The 13,188-nt window shown below is 62.1% G+C and overlaps 3 protein-coding genes across 5 annotated transcripts; all 3 read right to left on the reverse strand.

Moving 5' to 3' along the window:
- Positions 1-210: 210 nt before the first annotated feature.
- On the reverse strand, positions 211-2,416 carry HYAL1 (hyaluronidase 1). Of its 3 annotated transcripts, none has more exons than XM_005141605.3 (4): positions 1,977-2,416; positions 914-1,886; positions 730-819; positions 211-641 (listed from the first exon to the last, which is right to left on the reverse strand). In XM_005141605.3, the coding sequence occupies exons 2-4, from the start codon at positions 1,811-1,813 to the stop codon at positions 324-326; spliced, it is 1,308 nt and encodes a 435-aa protein (XP_005141662.2). In that variant the 5' UTR covers positions 1,814-1,886; positions 1,977-2,416; the 3' UTR covers positions 211-323. The 3 variants fall into 3 exon arrangements, with proteins under 3 accessions (XP_005141662.2, XP_030898239.2, XP_033922264.1); XM_031042379.2 differs by having other exon boundaries at positions 914-1,900; positions 1,977-2,056; XM_034066373.1 differs by having other exon boundaries at positions 914-2,416.
- A 306-nt stretch (positions 2,417-2,722) lies between these two features.
- On the reverse strand, positions 2,723-5,519 carry HYAL2 (hyaluronidase 2). Its single transcript, XM_005141604.3, has 3 exons — positions 4,309-5,519; positions 3,588-3,677; positions 2,723-3,434 (listed from the first exon to the last, which is right to left on the reverse strand). Exons 1-3 carry the CDS (start codon positions 5,233-5,235, stop codon positions 3,021-3,023), a joined length of 1,431 nt encoding a protein of 476 aa, XP_005141661.2. The 5' UTR covers positions 5,236-5,519; the 3' UTR covers positions 2,723-3,020.
- A 2,815-nt stretch (positions 5,520-8,334) lies between these two features.
- Positions 8,335-13,179, reverse strand: TUSC2 (tumor suppressor 2, mitochondrial calcium regulator). The gene is made up of 3 exons (XM_034066459.1): positions 12,901-13,179; positions 12,584-12,704; positions 8,335-11,001 (listed from the first exon to the last, which is right to left on the reverse strand). Exons 1-3 carry the CDS (start codon positions 13,047-13,049, stop codon positions 10,936-10,938), a joined length of 336 nt encoding a protein of 111 aa, XP_033922350.1. The 5' UTR covers positions 13,050-13,179; the 3' UTR covers positions 8,335-10,935.
- Positions 13,180-13,188: the final 9 nt, after the last annotated feature.

Genomic DNA, 13,188 nt, shown 5'->3' on the forward strand with positions numbered 1-13,188 from the left:
TAATAAATAAGGGGTCCGGCCTGCACATCCCTAATAAACACTGAGTGCTACACTGCACAGTCCCATCATGGAGAGTTTGCTCACAAATAAGATCTGAGAACTGAGTTGGCTTCTCCCCCACCCCCAGCTGAACATCCAGATGCCAACAGCTTCACCTCAGCATCACCCTCCCACCCCAAACCAAGCCGCAGTAGAACACAAGGACAGGTCTGTGAGTGCCTACCGGTTTTATTAGCGGTGCCACAGTGGGTTCCCAACCCCATGGTGAGGGTGCTGGGGTGTGAGGCTGTGTCACCCCACCTGCCTCGCTACCCCTGTGCATGTCAGCTGGTGGTGTCCTGAGTGTCGCAGCGAGGCCCTTGCCACGTGTCATAGCACTGGCACCTGAAGTCCTCAGCCAGCTTCAAGGTGTCATCACTGGGCTCCAGGCTCTGGGTCACCAGCCAGGGCTTGCCAGCTTGCAGGTTGATGGCAAAGCGGAAGGGGTCAAGGTGGAGGAAGCCCTGTTTGTCCTCCTTGCGCACGCATCGGCCCTGGCCAGAACACAAGGTCTGGCTGCAGAGATCAGTGCTGGCTGTCACATTGACGATGTAGTGGCCTAGTGGCCCTTCCACATAGTCCTTCAGCCTCAGGCACATCTCCTGCAATGGTGTATGATGTTACAGCCCTGTTAGTCAGGGAATGGGGATTCCCTGAAGGCAGTGGCATGGTGCCAACCATCACACTCACCTTGGAGTTGCTGTAGTTGAGGCTGCCCCAGAGGACTATGCCGGCAGCACCCTGAGCTGCACTCTCCCCGATGGTGTTCATCAGGTCCTCCTGCACCCCAGGGAGAGGAAAAGTCAACACTGCCCAAAGAGCTAAAGATTCCCATCAGCCTGAGCAGTACCCACTATCCCCACATCCCCATCACCTGGGAAAGGAAGTTGACTGTGCAGTCAAAGGCAATCTGGGAGTAGGGCAGAACAGGGATGCCACCATCAAAGACACCACTCTGCACAGCAAACGCCTCAGCCACACGGTGCCGGACGTAGGCAAGCACCTTGCTGGTGCCATTCAGGCAGGAGGGCAGATAGATGCTGGGGTAGAGCGCCCGGCTGCTCTCCCAGAGCCACCACAGCTCCTTGTTCCTCTGCTGCTCCACCGCTGGGCACATCCCGGTGTAGGGCAGGCTGTCAAAGTCGTTGTTGTAGCAGTCAGGGAAGCCATAGAACCCCCAGTAGCTGCTGGAACGGAGGGTCTCACCCAGCCGCAGGGTCTGCTCCATGAAGTTGCGGGCGCTCTGCTCAAACTGCTGCTTGGCCACCTCCTTCACCAGCTCAGGGGGCCATTGTGGGTGCTGCTGCCTCACCAGCTCCTCTGACTGCTGCTGGTAGATGTCCATGGAGCCCCAGTTGCGGACCCACAGTGGGCGCCACTTCTCCCAGTCAATGACGGCCAGTCCTCTGTAGGCAGGGCTGGGCAGGGTGACCTTGATGTCCCAGGTGGCCTGCTGCAGGTGGGCCTGCAGGCTGGCATTCTGGGGGAGACCCCCATTCACTGGCATCCCCTCAGATGTGTAGTAGGGAAGGAGCCCCAGCTCCTTGCTGTAGAAGAGGGTGATGTCCTCCCCGGTGAAGGACTGCTGGTCATTGGCCAACACATCAAAGACCTCCAGGTTGAGGGTAACGTTGTACTTCTCAGCACAGCGCTCTGTGGGGATGTTCCAGATGGTGACAAAGGGGCGGTTGACAAGGACAGGGTCAGGCCCCCTGGCCCAGGCCAGGGAAGGCAGGAGCAGCAGGAAGATCCAGCAGGACCACCCCAATGTCATGGTGCTGGTGGGAGCAGTATGTGTCCTGGAGCAGTGTGGGGAGAGCCAAGACAAAGGGAGACCTGGGCAGACCCTGATAAAACAGACCTTTATCCCTAGGCCAAGCATTAACCCACACCCCTGTCCCAGAGCAGTGCCAGGCACCCGCAGGTGCTTCTCCCACCTCCTCACAGCGAGTCCCCAACGTTATCAGCAGCGGGAGCCAGCGGACCGGAGGGGGAACGGCAGCGTATGCCAGCCCCGGTAACGACTGTCAGCGGCGGACGCGGCCGGGGAGGAAAGAGGAGTCAGCACCCGGTGATGGCCGGCGATGAGCTGGGCTGGAAACACAAACAGGCACGGGAAGTGGGCGAAGGGCAAGGTCACGGTGACGGACGTGGGCAGTGCAGAGCATCAGCCATGAGCTGGCAGGAGGAGGGCACTACTGGGGGGAAGCTCACAGGACCCGGCAAGACACAGCCTGGGACCGGCGGTGGCACCGGGCGGCACCGTGTGGGGATAGCAGCCACCGCAGGGAGGGCCCGGTCTGGTGCACACAGCACAGAACGGCGGCCGCAGGAGGCACCGTGCGGGGCAGCAGCCGCAGTACGGAGGGCCCGGTCGGGGGGCACTTACAGCACGGAACGGCAGCCGCAGGAGGGAGGGGACACGGCGGGGACGGGGCCCGTCTCGGGCCGTACCCACCGCGGCCGGAGGGAGCCGATCGCTGTCCCGGTACCGGGGACTCCCCGCGCGCACCGGGAGCGAGGGGCGGGGCCAAACCCTCTGGGGGCGGGGCTTGCGGGAAGGGGCGTGGAGAACGCAGAGCGCGGGGCCGCCCCCGCCGCTGCCTCCACGTGTGTGGCCCGGCGCGGAGGCGCCCGCCCGGGAGCGGTGCGAGCCGCGGCCCCCCGAACACCGCACACCCGCTGACGCTCACCCGGCTTTATTCGAGGTAAAGCACTTCGGTGTGGGGCAGCGCACGGGGGATCAGCACCACACAGCACCCACTCAGGGCCCCCGGGCCCCACATCTCTCTCCTTACAACAGGAGAGGCCTCCCCACCCTCCAGCACCTGCCCCACAGCAGGGAGGGCAGAGGGAGGGCAACCACACTGTTCCAGCCCTCGCAAGGAGCAGCTCCCCACATAACAAGCTGCCTCCCAGGCACAGTTATCTTAAATAGGTCCCCTACACCACCACAGAAAGGGGGTGCCAGAGGGGGCAGTTCAATCCAAGAGGAGGTAGCACCAGCTTGCAAGCAGCAACAGCACCCCAAGTCCCAGTGGTGCCAAGAAGTCAGGGGCATCACTTTTGGAGTCAGCAGGCACCTGGCAGCCGCTGCCCTGCCAGCCCTGGTAGCAATGGCAGCGGAAGTGGGTCCGTAGGTAGAAGGTGTCAGCAGGGGACAGTTGACCCTCAGCCCAGAAGAGGGGGCGCTGGGGGTTGTCCCCATCCCGGTGGTGCAGCTGGAAGCTGCTGGAGTTGAGGTGGAGGAAGACATCAGCGTTGCTGTCCTGGCGCAGGCAGCGGCCCTGGCGGTGGCACAGCGCCGTGCTGCAGAGCTGCGCTGCCGTCGTGACGTTTACGATGTAGCGGCCCAGGTCACTCTCCAGGTAGTTCTTGATGATCTGGCACGAGTCCTGGGGGAAAGGGGGTATCGGGGCAATGTTGAGGTGTGCCAGGCAGAGAAGCATCCCAGATGGAGAAGACAACCCAGCCTCAAGCTGCTCTGGGGCAGGTGTCCTCCCCTTCCCTACACCTGCCTCCCCAGGGGCACACTGACCCAAACCTACCCGGTTTTTGGTGTAGTCTGCATCACCCCAGAAAATGGCTCCTGCTGCACCCAGTGCTGCGCTCTCTCCAATGGTGGAGATCAGGTCCAGCTGTGGAGACAGAGCACAGTTAGTCCCTGCAGACCCCAACACAGCACCCACACCCCCAGCACGGTGTGCTCCAAAGAGCCTGCTGCAGGGTCAGAGGAGCAAGACCCATCCCTGCTCCAGGCCACAGGGAGAGGGGACTGTTCCAGCTCCTTGGCTACAAGGCTTCCCAACACTACCCTTCTCCTGTGGGGCTAAGCCAGCATAACACAGGAACCGTGGATTCATGTACCCCAGGGTCCTGCCTGCTGGGACCCCGGAGCCCTGTAGCACCTTCCATACACTTCCTTGGCGATGGCAACTATTTGTGCCAGTCCTGCTGCCAAATAACTGGTCCATAGTGGGGCTGTGCTGTGGGTCCCTACACTGTGACCCTCCTTGGAGGGAAAGCAGCAGGACTGAACACCCTTCCTGCTCCCCAGGTCTAGCCCCATGCCAAAGGGCAGTGCTTCCCAGCCCACATGGACACAGCCAAACCACTGTGCCAGTAGCACCATGAGGACAGACACCAGACTTCAGAGCCACCCCACTCCAGGGGAGCGGATGGCACACAGGCAGAGGCACCACCTCAGCTGCCCCCAGAGCCCAGGCACACAGGTTTTGGGACAGTGACATCCCGGTGACACAGCCCTACCTGGCTGAGCACGTCCAGCTTGCGGATGTAGGTGGGCCGGGTGTAGACGAAGACAGGTAGGGAGTAGCCATCATGGTGCTGCTGTGAGATCCGCATGGCCTCCATCACCCGTGCCCGCACGAACTTGCGGCTGTTGGGGGTAGAGGCCAAGAGCACGTCGAGGTAGATGGAGGGGTAGAGGGCCGTGCTCTCCCTCCAGAGCCATGCCAGCTGGTCATTGCGTGTCTTCTCCACATCTGGGCACTGCCCGGTGTAACTCTCCTTGTTCTTGCTGTAGTCATGGTTGTAGCAGTCAGGGAAGAGGTAGAACCCCCAGAGCTGCTTGGGTCGGAAGCTCTTGGCCACACGCAGGGTGCTCACCATGAACTCCCGGGCGGCAGACTCAAACTCAAACACAGCCTGTTTGTTGGCCTCTTCATGGGACCAGTTACGCTGTCGCTGGTACACCAGCTGCTTAGACACCTCCCGGTAGATGTCCTTGGGCTTCCAGTTGCGAGCCCAAATGGGCCGCCACTCCTCCCAGTCGATGACAGCCAGTCCCTCCTTGGCGGGCGAGCGGATGTACTTGCCGATGCCCTCCTGGAGGCGTGCGAGGTGCTCAGACAGGCTGCTGTTCTGGGGGACCCCGCCGTTGACAGCCACACGCTGGCTGTTGTAGTAGGGGTAGAGTCCCAGGCGCTCCTTGTAGAAGATGGTGAGGTTCTGCCCCACGAAGCCCTCATTGGGGGAAGCCTGCAGGTCGAAGAGGCTGAAGTCGAGGGACACCTGGAAGCGGGGCTTGCAGTCCTGGGTGGGCACGTTCCAGGCCACCAGGAAGGGCCTGCGGGTGAGCAGGGGGGCGGCCGCCGGCTTCTCGGGGGGCTGCTGGGCCAGTGCCAGCAGGGCCAGCCAGGGCACGGCCAGCGCCGCCGCGCAGACCCCACGCATCCTGCCCGAGGGGCAGCGGGGAGCCGGGAGTCAAGCGGGGGGCGGCTCTGCCCGTACCCCCTAAAGCAGACCCGGCCGCGAGCCCCGTCCCCACCCGGAGCAGGAGGGAGTGCGGCCAAAGCCCCCCGGGGTTCGGGTCCCCGGTATCCCGGTCCCACGCGGCTCCGCCCGCTCCGGTGCCGCGGGTGCCGGCGCGGCGCTCCCTTTGTCCGCGGCCGGCACACAAAGCACGGGGCGCGGCCCCGCTCGCCGCCCACCTCGCTCCGCGCCCGCTGCCCCCGGCTCACGCCATCCCAGCCCCGGGCTCCACCGGCGCCGCCGCCCCCCGCCGCCGCTTTTAAACCTCCCCGGTCCGCACCACCCGCGGGGGCGCCGCCTCCCGCCGACACCGGCCCCGCCCCGGCCGCGCAGCGAGAGGACCCCGGCGGCGCGGACCACCGCGGGGTGCCGCGGGGGAGGACCGGCGGCGGACACACACACGCACGCACCCACCTCTGTGGGGCCGAGGCGCCGGGCAAGGAGCGGCCGCCCCCCTGTCCCGCCACTGTTGGTACGGCCCTGGAGGCCACGCCCCCCACGCGGCGGAAGGGGGCGGGGTGGCTGGGGTGCCGACAGGGGGCGCCGTGGGGCGCGGGGGGGAGGGGGAACGGCGCATCGGGACTCGACGGCGGGGGGGGAGTCAGAACGGTGGAGACCCCAGAGCGGGTGCACCCCGAAATGGGGGGGGGGTGAAGGAAGGCGGATGGGGGCCCAGGGTGCTGGTGACCCCAGGATCATGGTCACTCCAAAACGGTGGTGACCCCAGGCTGGTGTCCCCGGATCGGTGGTGAGCCTGGAACCAGTGACCCCAGAACAGTGGTGGCCCTAGGCTGGTGTCCCCAGAACAACCGCAGAGCAGCGGTGTCCCCACCATGGTGGTGTCCCGGAGCAGCGGTGTCCTCGGGCGGTGCTGTGCTGGGCAGGACGTCCTGTGCGGGGCCAGGGCAGCCGGTACTGACTCAGCAGCAGCCCCGCAGGTTTCCTGCCCAGGGGGACAAGGGGCAGCAGGGCTGGGGGGGAGGGTTTCCTTCCTGGGGCACCACTGAGGCTGCGGCGGGGTCCCCCCCGGTGGGCAGCAGGACAGGCAGTGCTCAGGACCCAGCCATGCCCATGTCCCATCCCCTGCTCTGGCCGTGCCGTGCCCGGGGGCATCGGGATGCCCCGCAGAGGAAGCGCCGGGGCTGGAGCCGAGGGTGTGCCGGGGCCGGCGGGGGGAAGGAAGCGGGGCTGAATCTGCGGAAGCTCTCCCCAGCCACCCGCCTGCTCCCCCGGGAGCGGGTGGGAGCGCCGAGCCCGGCATTGTTCGGTGCTGGCCACCGGTGCCGCTGGTGCCGAGCCCAGGGCCGCGGGCACCCGCAGATGGCTCCTGTTAGTGGGACCTGCATGGGTGTCAGCTTGGACTGCAAAGCTCCCGCTGAGAGGGTGATGGTACCACCAGGGTCGTGCACAGCATCCAGACCGAGCCCAGGCTGCACCCCACGGCTTGGCCCAGCCTGCAGGCAGTGCCAGGCACTGGGTGGGAGAGGGGCAGGGAAGGTCGTCCATGGGCCAGGCGTTGGTTGCCAAAACCACTGGGAGAGACTGTGGGCAGCCAAGGAATCCCAGCGCCTGCGGGCACTGCCCTTCCCCTGCGGGCAGTAAACAGGCTCCCAGAAATGCCTCAAATTTTCCATCCTCCGCGGCCCCATGTGCTGAAGGTAAAGCCCTGCCAGCAGCAGGGGGGCTGGAGGGGTCACAGCTTTCCACTGCTGCGAGGGCTGCAAGTCCTCAGCACAGCTTCTCACTGCTGGGCTCCTCGGGAGGACTGGCTGCTACTGCCCTGGTTTCCCTCCTGCCTTTCCACAGGGAAGACCCTGGATTTTGGGAGGGAGCAACTGGACAGATGCAGTGTCCCCTTTCCCATCTCACCCCAGTAAATACAAGATGATTTGAAGCTGTTGCCAGCTGGGCAGAAGGGGTGCAGGGCAGCAGGAGGGCAGCGCATGGGGCAAGGCAGTGGTTGAGAATCCCTCACCGGTGCCAGTATCGGGTTGTTAGTCACATCCGCTCGTGCCAACAGGTCTGAGCAAGGCGTGAGGAGTTCAGCTTGAGGACAGAGCAGCTGTGGAGCCAGGAACTGAGATTGGCACCTAGATGTGCCCAAGGCTGGGGGCTGCCCTGCAGGCAGCAGGATGGGGAGACACTGGATACGGAGCTGCTCATGGGGTCAGGGAGACACAGCCACCGCCTGGGTTAACCTCACTGATCCATAACACCCTGTGCAGCCACTCAGTCCTCCTCGAGTTCACCACGATGTGTCCCTCCTGGGGTTGGGGCCTCTATGGATCAATGGGCAAAGGTCCCAGAGCCTCATCCCCCGCACGCTGAAGCGCTGGCAGGACACACACCACTCACTCATTACAGCCTTCGTCAGCGGCTCATTTCCGAGCCGGCTTGTACGGAGGAAATGATGAGAGGTGTTGGTGGCCACAGGAAAACATTTGCAGGGCTGGTGGGGACAGGACACGGGGCACAGTGAGATCACACTCACTCATGGACAGCCGGCAATGGTCGGGAACGGGCGGCAGCGCGGCGCTGGGTCACGCCGGGTTGAGAAAGTCGTCAGGCCCCGGTGATTAATGAGGCAGGGATTTGGCAGGAACGGTGAGGAAGGAGCAGACAGGCGGATCCTGCCCCCCCACCGGGCTCACGCAAAGGGATGGGGAGAGGCCGGCCTGAGGTTGGGCTGCCCGGGTCTCCCCTGCTGCCCCCCAGCCCGGGTCCCTCCAGACCTCCTTTCCCACATGGGGAGGCAGAGGGACCCAAACAGGAACATTACATATTCATATAAATACATTTTCATTGTGTATTTAAAGCAGCTACGAGCAGAGTCACAGCCTGACAAAGCCACCGACTCCTGTAAGCACCATGTGTCAAAGGGAATCCCCTTCACCGCAGGTTCAGCCACACAAGCACAATCCCCCTTAGCCTGGAAAACCAGCACAGAGCAAAGCCCAGCTCCCCTCATCTCTACAGCATCCCCATCCCCTGCCCCGCTCCCCAGTGACACAGCTCTTGGACTTGTGGGCTCTACAAATAATTTTATTGAAGTTTAACAAAAGTGGACAGATGCACTGGGAGGAAGGACCATAAATAGTGTACGTTCCCCAGCCCCTGGGGTCCTACCCACGTGCTAGAGGAGCAGGGAGCCTAGTGTCAGTGAGTACGGGTCAGATACACATCCACACGGACAGCACAAAATCGCACGGGAATCGTAAAAAAACCAGAAGAGAACCAAAAGGAAAACTTTCCTTTGTTGTTTCGTTCCATTTTTTGCTTGCTCCAACACCACAGTGGACACAGATACTATTTACAGCGACCTTCACATTTTTAAGACCCCTCCATGTGCTCCCAAGGCCCTGCTGCTGCAGGAGGGGAGGCCTGGGGGGCTGGCTGCTCAGGGACCAGCCTGGGAAGAAATGGGGCAGGACAAAGCTTGTTGGCAGCCTGTGGAGATTCACTGCTGCTCAGCGACATGGGAGGGTGGGAGAAGATGTGTGTTTGAGGGGAAGCATGTTTGATGCCCTGGGGGATGGGTGGACAGCCTGTCAGCAAGGACAAAAGCTGCTTGCTAAGCTGGTCTCAGTCTCTTCTGCCCCCCGGGGTTCAGGCCCTGCCTTGCCAACAGATTTTGGGTGGTAGCCAGGCAAGGGGCTCCCTGCTGGGGCAGGCAAATGGCACCAGTCCCCTCCCCATTCCTCCTCTGCCTTTCCCGTACCCGAGGAGGGTTTGGTGCAGCTTCCCGTGCCCTTTGACCAGCAGCAGGGCAGCCTGGCCATGGCTTTCTCTCCTCTCCTCTTCCTGGTGACGGCAGCTCCTGCTCTCCTGTAGAGCCAGAGGCACAGCTTTCCCAAGGAGATCCGGCCCAGGAGAAACTGGAGAGCAGGTGGTGCGAGTAAGAAACACTTCAGTGGGGATTGTTTTAAGACAAGACTCCTTCAAGCAAGCAGTAGAACAAAAGATGTCGGAAGAAGCGCCCAGCATCACAGTGTAGACAAGCTCCCTGCCGGAGCCCTGCCCTCCTGCTTCCCTTATGGGTGGCAGCCAGCACATCCACTTCACCCTCCATGCTCACTCCTGTCGATGGGAACAGTGGGTGGGGGACATGGAGGGAGGAGGTGGTGACAGGAAGACGGCAACAGCCACACCACTGTTATCTCCCCGAAGCTCGGAATGTGGCCCCGTGCCCGGGGTTGGATACATCCAATGCAGACGCTGACAGGGCTGGCAGCCAAGTGCCAGCGGCTTAAATTAAAAATCGAGGTAGCAAACATCTGAAGTGCTTAGAAAGTAAATAAGTTCTGGAACGAAAGAGGAGGAAAGCCGAGCTGGCTGCTGAGGGAGCAGGCTCTGCCTCTGCTTAAAGCTGTGCCCACAACCAGTCCTCCTCCACCTGCCTGGTCTGGAGTTGCAGAGCAGACAGGCAGTGGCTGCTAGCACTGGTGAGGACTGGCCAGGCCCTCCTCAGGGCTCACACGTAGGGATGAGAGGTCCTTTCAGTGCTGCCGAGACAACCTCAACCTTCTCAAGCAAGAGGAAAGAGGAGAAAAGAGCAGTACCTTCTGAGACAGAGCAGAAAGCCTCCCTGTAAAGTGCATCATGTTTCTCCTCCTATGGCCAGCTGGGATGCGGGAGGAACCATAGTTCACATTGCCAGGGAGATTTCCAAGCCAGGACCGGCACACCGATGGATTGTTTTCAGGGAACGGGAAAGGAAGAGAGGATTTCCTTCCTGCTTGGCCATGTCAAGGCCCACCCCACCACAAGGATTGTCCAAGACAGTAGCGGGGAGTGAGGATGTTATGAGGAGATGCCTTGCCCAGCAGCCTGGCACTGCAGGTGAGGGACGGTGCTAAGTGGGAGCTGGTTTGCTAACAGGAGAGGCAAATCCACTGCAGAGCTGGGGACCTTACTGCTGCCAGCAGCAGCCATAGACCACGAAGATCTCCTGCAGGCAGAGTGACCGCAGGCAGCAGCAAAGCCAGCCTTCCTGGAGCAGGCATGAGCAGGGAAACACAGGGGGAAGAGACCGAGGTCCAAGGTAGTGGCATCTGATCCCCGTTCCCTTCCAACAGGAGTCCAGCAGCCAGCCAGATGTGCTTCAAGACCAGTCCCTCCTTGGCCTGCCCCATTTATCCTTCATCAACGGACCCATCCAGAAGAGCATCACATACCATCCATGTCAAGCGACACACGGCAACACTGGCCATCTATCCAGCAGGCCCGAGGGAGCTTGGGGGCTCAGGCAGCACGTTCCTTTGCCCTGGCTCTCCCAGGGCCACATACCTGAGAAGCAGGGAATTTTCTCTGGTGAGAAGTGCAGGCTCGCTCTCCCTTTAACAGCTCAAACACAGCAGCTCATTTGCAGTTCCAGCTACCCATCAAACGTCGGCTAGAGGCTACAAAAGGTATTTTTTAGTCTTCTGACTCAAGCAAGGATGTTTTTAAGCAGTCGTTGCACAAGGTCACCCATCTCCTGCGAGGAACGGATCGCCAGCCAAGCCAGCCCAGCCTGCTCCGTCCTGCCTCACCTCTGGGCGAGGGGAGAGCTGCAGTCCCTGGGAACACAAGGCAGCCTCACCTGGTGAGGCTGGGGGCAGTGGGGCAGCAACGTCTGGCAACTCACACCTCGCAGATGATCACCGGGAAATCCACGTGAATGCGAGGGTGCTCTAGTTTCACTATGCCCTGAAAGAAGAGTCAGAGTGGTGAGCTCAAGAGAACACTGGAACAACAGCCCTGAGCCCTGCCCTGCAAGTCACCCTGTGTGAGAGAGGACACTGCACCCTCGAGGAACAGCAGTCCACAAGCACCATGACACCAGGTACACCCCAGCAGCGGCATGCAAAGCCAAAGCACTTTGCCCTTCCAAATTGTCCCTGGAGAGGCAAGGGCAGCACGGCTGGCTGCCACACATGGCGGGTCCAGAGCTCAGCAGGGCGAGAAAGGAGGGAGCTGCTCTGCCAGGCACTGCCCGTGCAGCAGCTGGTGCGTGACTGGCAGATATTGCCCGTCTGGGCTTTTCATCCGGCACCTTTCATTCACGGGATTGAAATGAATGAAAAGAGCTCTGAGAGAAAGCAGCCAGGGCAGCTGGCGCACAAGAAAAGCAGCTTTCTATCCAAAGGGGAGGCTGCTGAATGCATGCTCCCTCCATGCCAGCTACAGGCGCCTTTCCCATGCTCTGTCCAAGCCTTCTCCTGTTACTGCATCAGGAGGACCCACTTGCAGGTGGGAGGCTGGGGGTGGAGGTGGGAGCAGGGCTCAGGGTTAGGCCTGCATCCGCAGGGCCAGAGAAAAGCCTGAGGGCTTTTAGTGAGTGCAGAGGACTGTTAGTGAGTGCTGGTCCCTGCTCTTTCCGGCTCAGCCGAGCTTTCCAACACGATGAGTTTCAACCCACATTGATGAGGAGTCAGTCCCACAGCCCAGGCCTGTCTCTGTGAGAACAGCAGCCTGAGAGCCCTTTATCCACCATAACTGCCTGTGCAGTGCTTAGAGGGGTCCCATCCCACTGCGAGGCTATTCACCCCTCAGAGCACACCAATGGCTTGCCCAGGCACTCACTAGAGCTGTACCTTTCTGCTTACTTAGGAAAGATTCCTGCAAGGACTCTCGCCAGTTACGCCCCCAGAAGCTTCCCTACCTGCAGGCTATCCTCCTGCACCAAGACCCTCAATTTGTGCCCCAAACCCTGTCCAGCTTCATCCCAGTTGCTTGTTTTAAGAGGAGACTTTTGCACTGAGGTGCAGAACAGACAGCTGTCAACATCTCTCCCACTACCAAGCAGCCAGAGGAACATGCACACTAATGTCAGCAGCTGATGGGATTCGGCTGATGCTCCTGAAGCCAGAGGCCTCACCCTCCACAGAGACCTCACACTTGGCTGAGCAAGCACAGCTCCCCACACCTCGAGGAAGGTGGTAGGCAATTGGATGTCACAGCCATGCAGGGCTGCCTGGCACTGTGCACCCAACACAGACCCAGCTGAGCTGACTTCCCCAGCCAGGCAACTAGAAAGGGCTGGGGCTCTGCTTCTCTCTGGAGGAGGGCATCACCAGCTCTCCCTCCTGCTACAGCATCACTAAGTAGCACAAGTGTGAGCCAGGACACACAGGAGTCAGGGCTCTGAGGGGAAGCTGTGTGGAGCTGACAGCCCCTGCCTCCCCCAGCAAGAAGATGCCCCGAGGGAGGCCAGCATTCAGAGGCCCCTGCAGAGCTGGAACTGCAGCTGTCCCGGTGGCATTTCGGTACTTCCTTCCCCACACACTACCTGAGGTATCAGGTTCTTGTGGATCCTCTTCAGCTTGGCACGCTTCCTCCCGTTCTTGGTAACGATTGTCTCCTCGTAGAACTCGTGAGCCAGGTCCCCATCCTCATCGTAGTACATGGAGCTGCCGAGAGGAGAGCAGGTAAGATCCTGCCCCCCCCTCCCGGCCTCCCGTGCCCGAGCCGGGCCGGGTGGCACCACCCGCCCCTAGAGCGCCCCCCGCTGCCCCTCCGCGCACTGCTCGAGTGCACCCCACACCGGAGCCCCCCCAACCTCCCCCCCCTCCCCGCTGCCATGGCAACCGCTCCCCGGCCCCTCACCCGCGGCGTGTGAAGACGAACGGGGTGGCTGCGCGCGCGGCCCGTGCCCGGGCCAGGGCCTGCTGCCCGGCAGCCCCATCAGCACTGCCGCCCGCCGCCGGGGACGCGAACGGCCACAGCCCCCGGGACTTGGAGCCGCTGGTGCCCATGGCGGCGGCGGGGGCGGCCCGGTGAGACCGGCCCAGCGCCTCCCTGCGTGCGCCGCTGCGACACTTCCGGCGCCTCCTCCACGTGACCCGGGGAGGGGGGCGGAGCGCGTCACGTGAGGAAAACGAGGGGCGTGGCCTC

This window comes from Melopsittacus undulatus, chromosome 9, assembly GCF_012275295.1.
Source record: "Melopsittacus undulatus isolate bMelUnd1 chromosome 9, bMelUnd1.mat.Z, whole genome shotgun sequence".
Lineage (NCBI taxonomy): Eukaryota > Metazoa > Chordata > Aves > Psittaciformes > Psittaculidae > Melopsittacus > Melopsittacus undulatus.

Coding starts and splice junctions, on each gene's coding strand:
- TUSC2 (XM_034066459.1), bottom strand. CDS start 13,049: ATGGGCACCAGCGGCTCCAAGTCCCGGGGGCTGTGGCCGTTCGCGTCC. Junction 12,705..12,900: donor TTCGTCTTCACACGCCGCGG/GTGAGGGGCCGG, acceptor TCCTCTCGGCAG/CTCCATGTACTACGATGAGG. Junction 11,002..12,583: donor ACAAGAACCTGATACCTCAG/GTAGTGTGTGGG, acceptor CTCTTCTTTCAG/GGCATAGTGAAACTAGAGCA.
- HYAL1 (XM_034066373.1), bottom strand. CDS start 1,921: ATGCTTGGCCTAGGGATAAAGGTCTGTTTTATCAGGGTCTGCCCAGGT. Junction 820..913: donor CAGTCAACTTCCTTTCCCAG/GTGATGGGGATG, acceptor CCTGGGGTGCAG/GAGGACCTGATGAACACCAT. Junction 642..729: donor TCAACTACAGCAACTCCAAG/GTGAGTGTGATG, acceptor ACACCATTGCAG/GAGATGTGCCTGAGGCTGAA.
- HYAL2 (XM_005141604.3), bottom strand. CDS start 5,235: ATGCGTGGGGTCTGCGCGGCGGCGCTGGCCGTGCCCTGGCTGGCCCTG. Junction 3,678..4,308: donor AGCTGGACGTGCTCAGCCAG/GTAGGGCTGTGT, acceptor CTGTCTCCACAG/CTGGACCTGATCTCCACCAT. Junction 3,435..3,587: donor CAGACTACACCAAAAACCGG/GTAGGTTTGGGT, acceptor CCTTTCCCCCAG/GACTCGTGCCAGATCATCAA.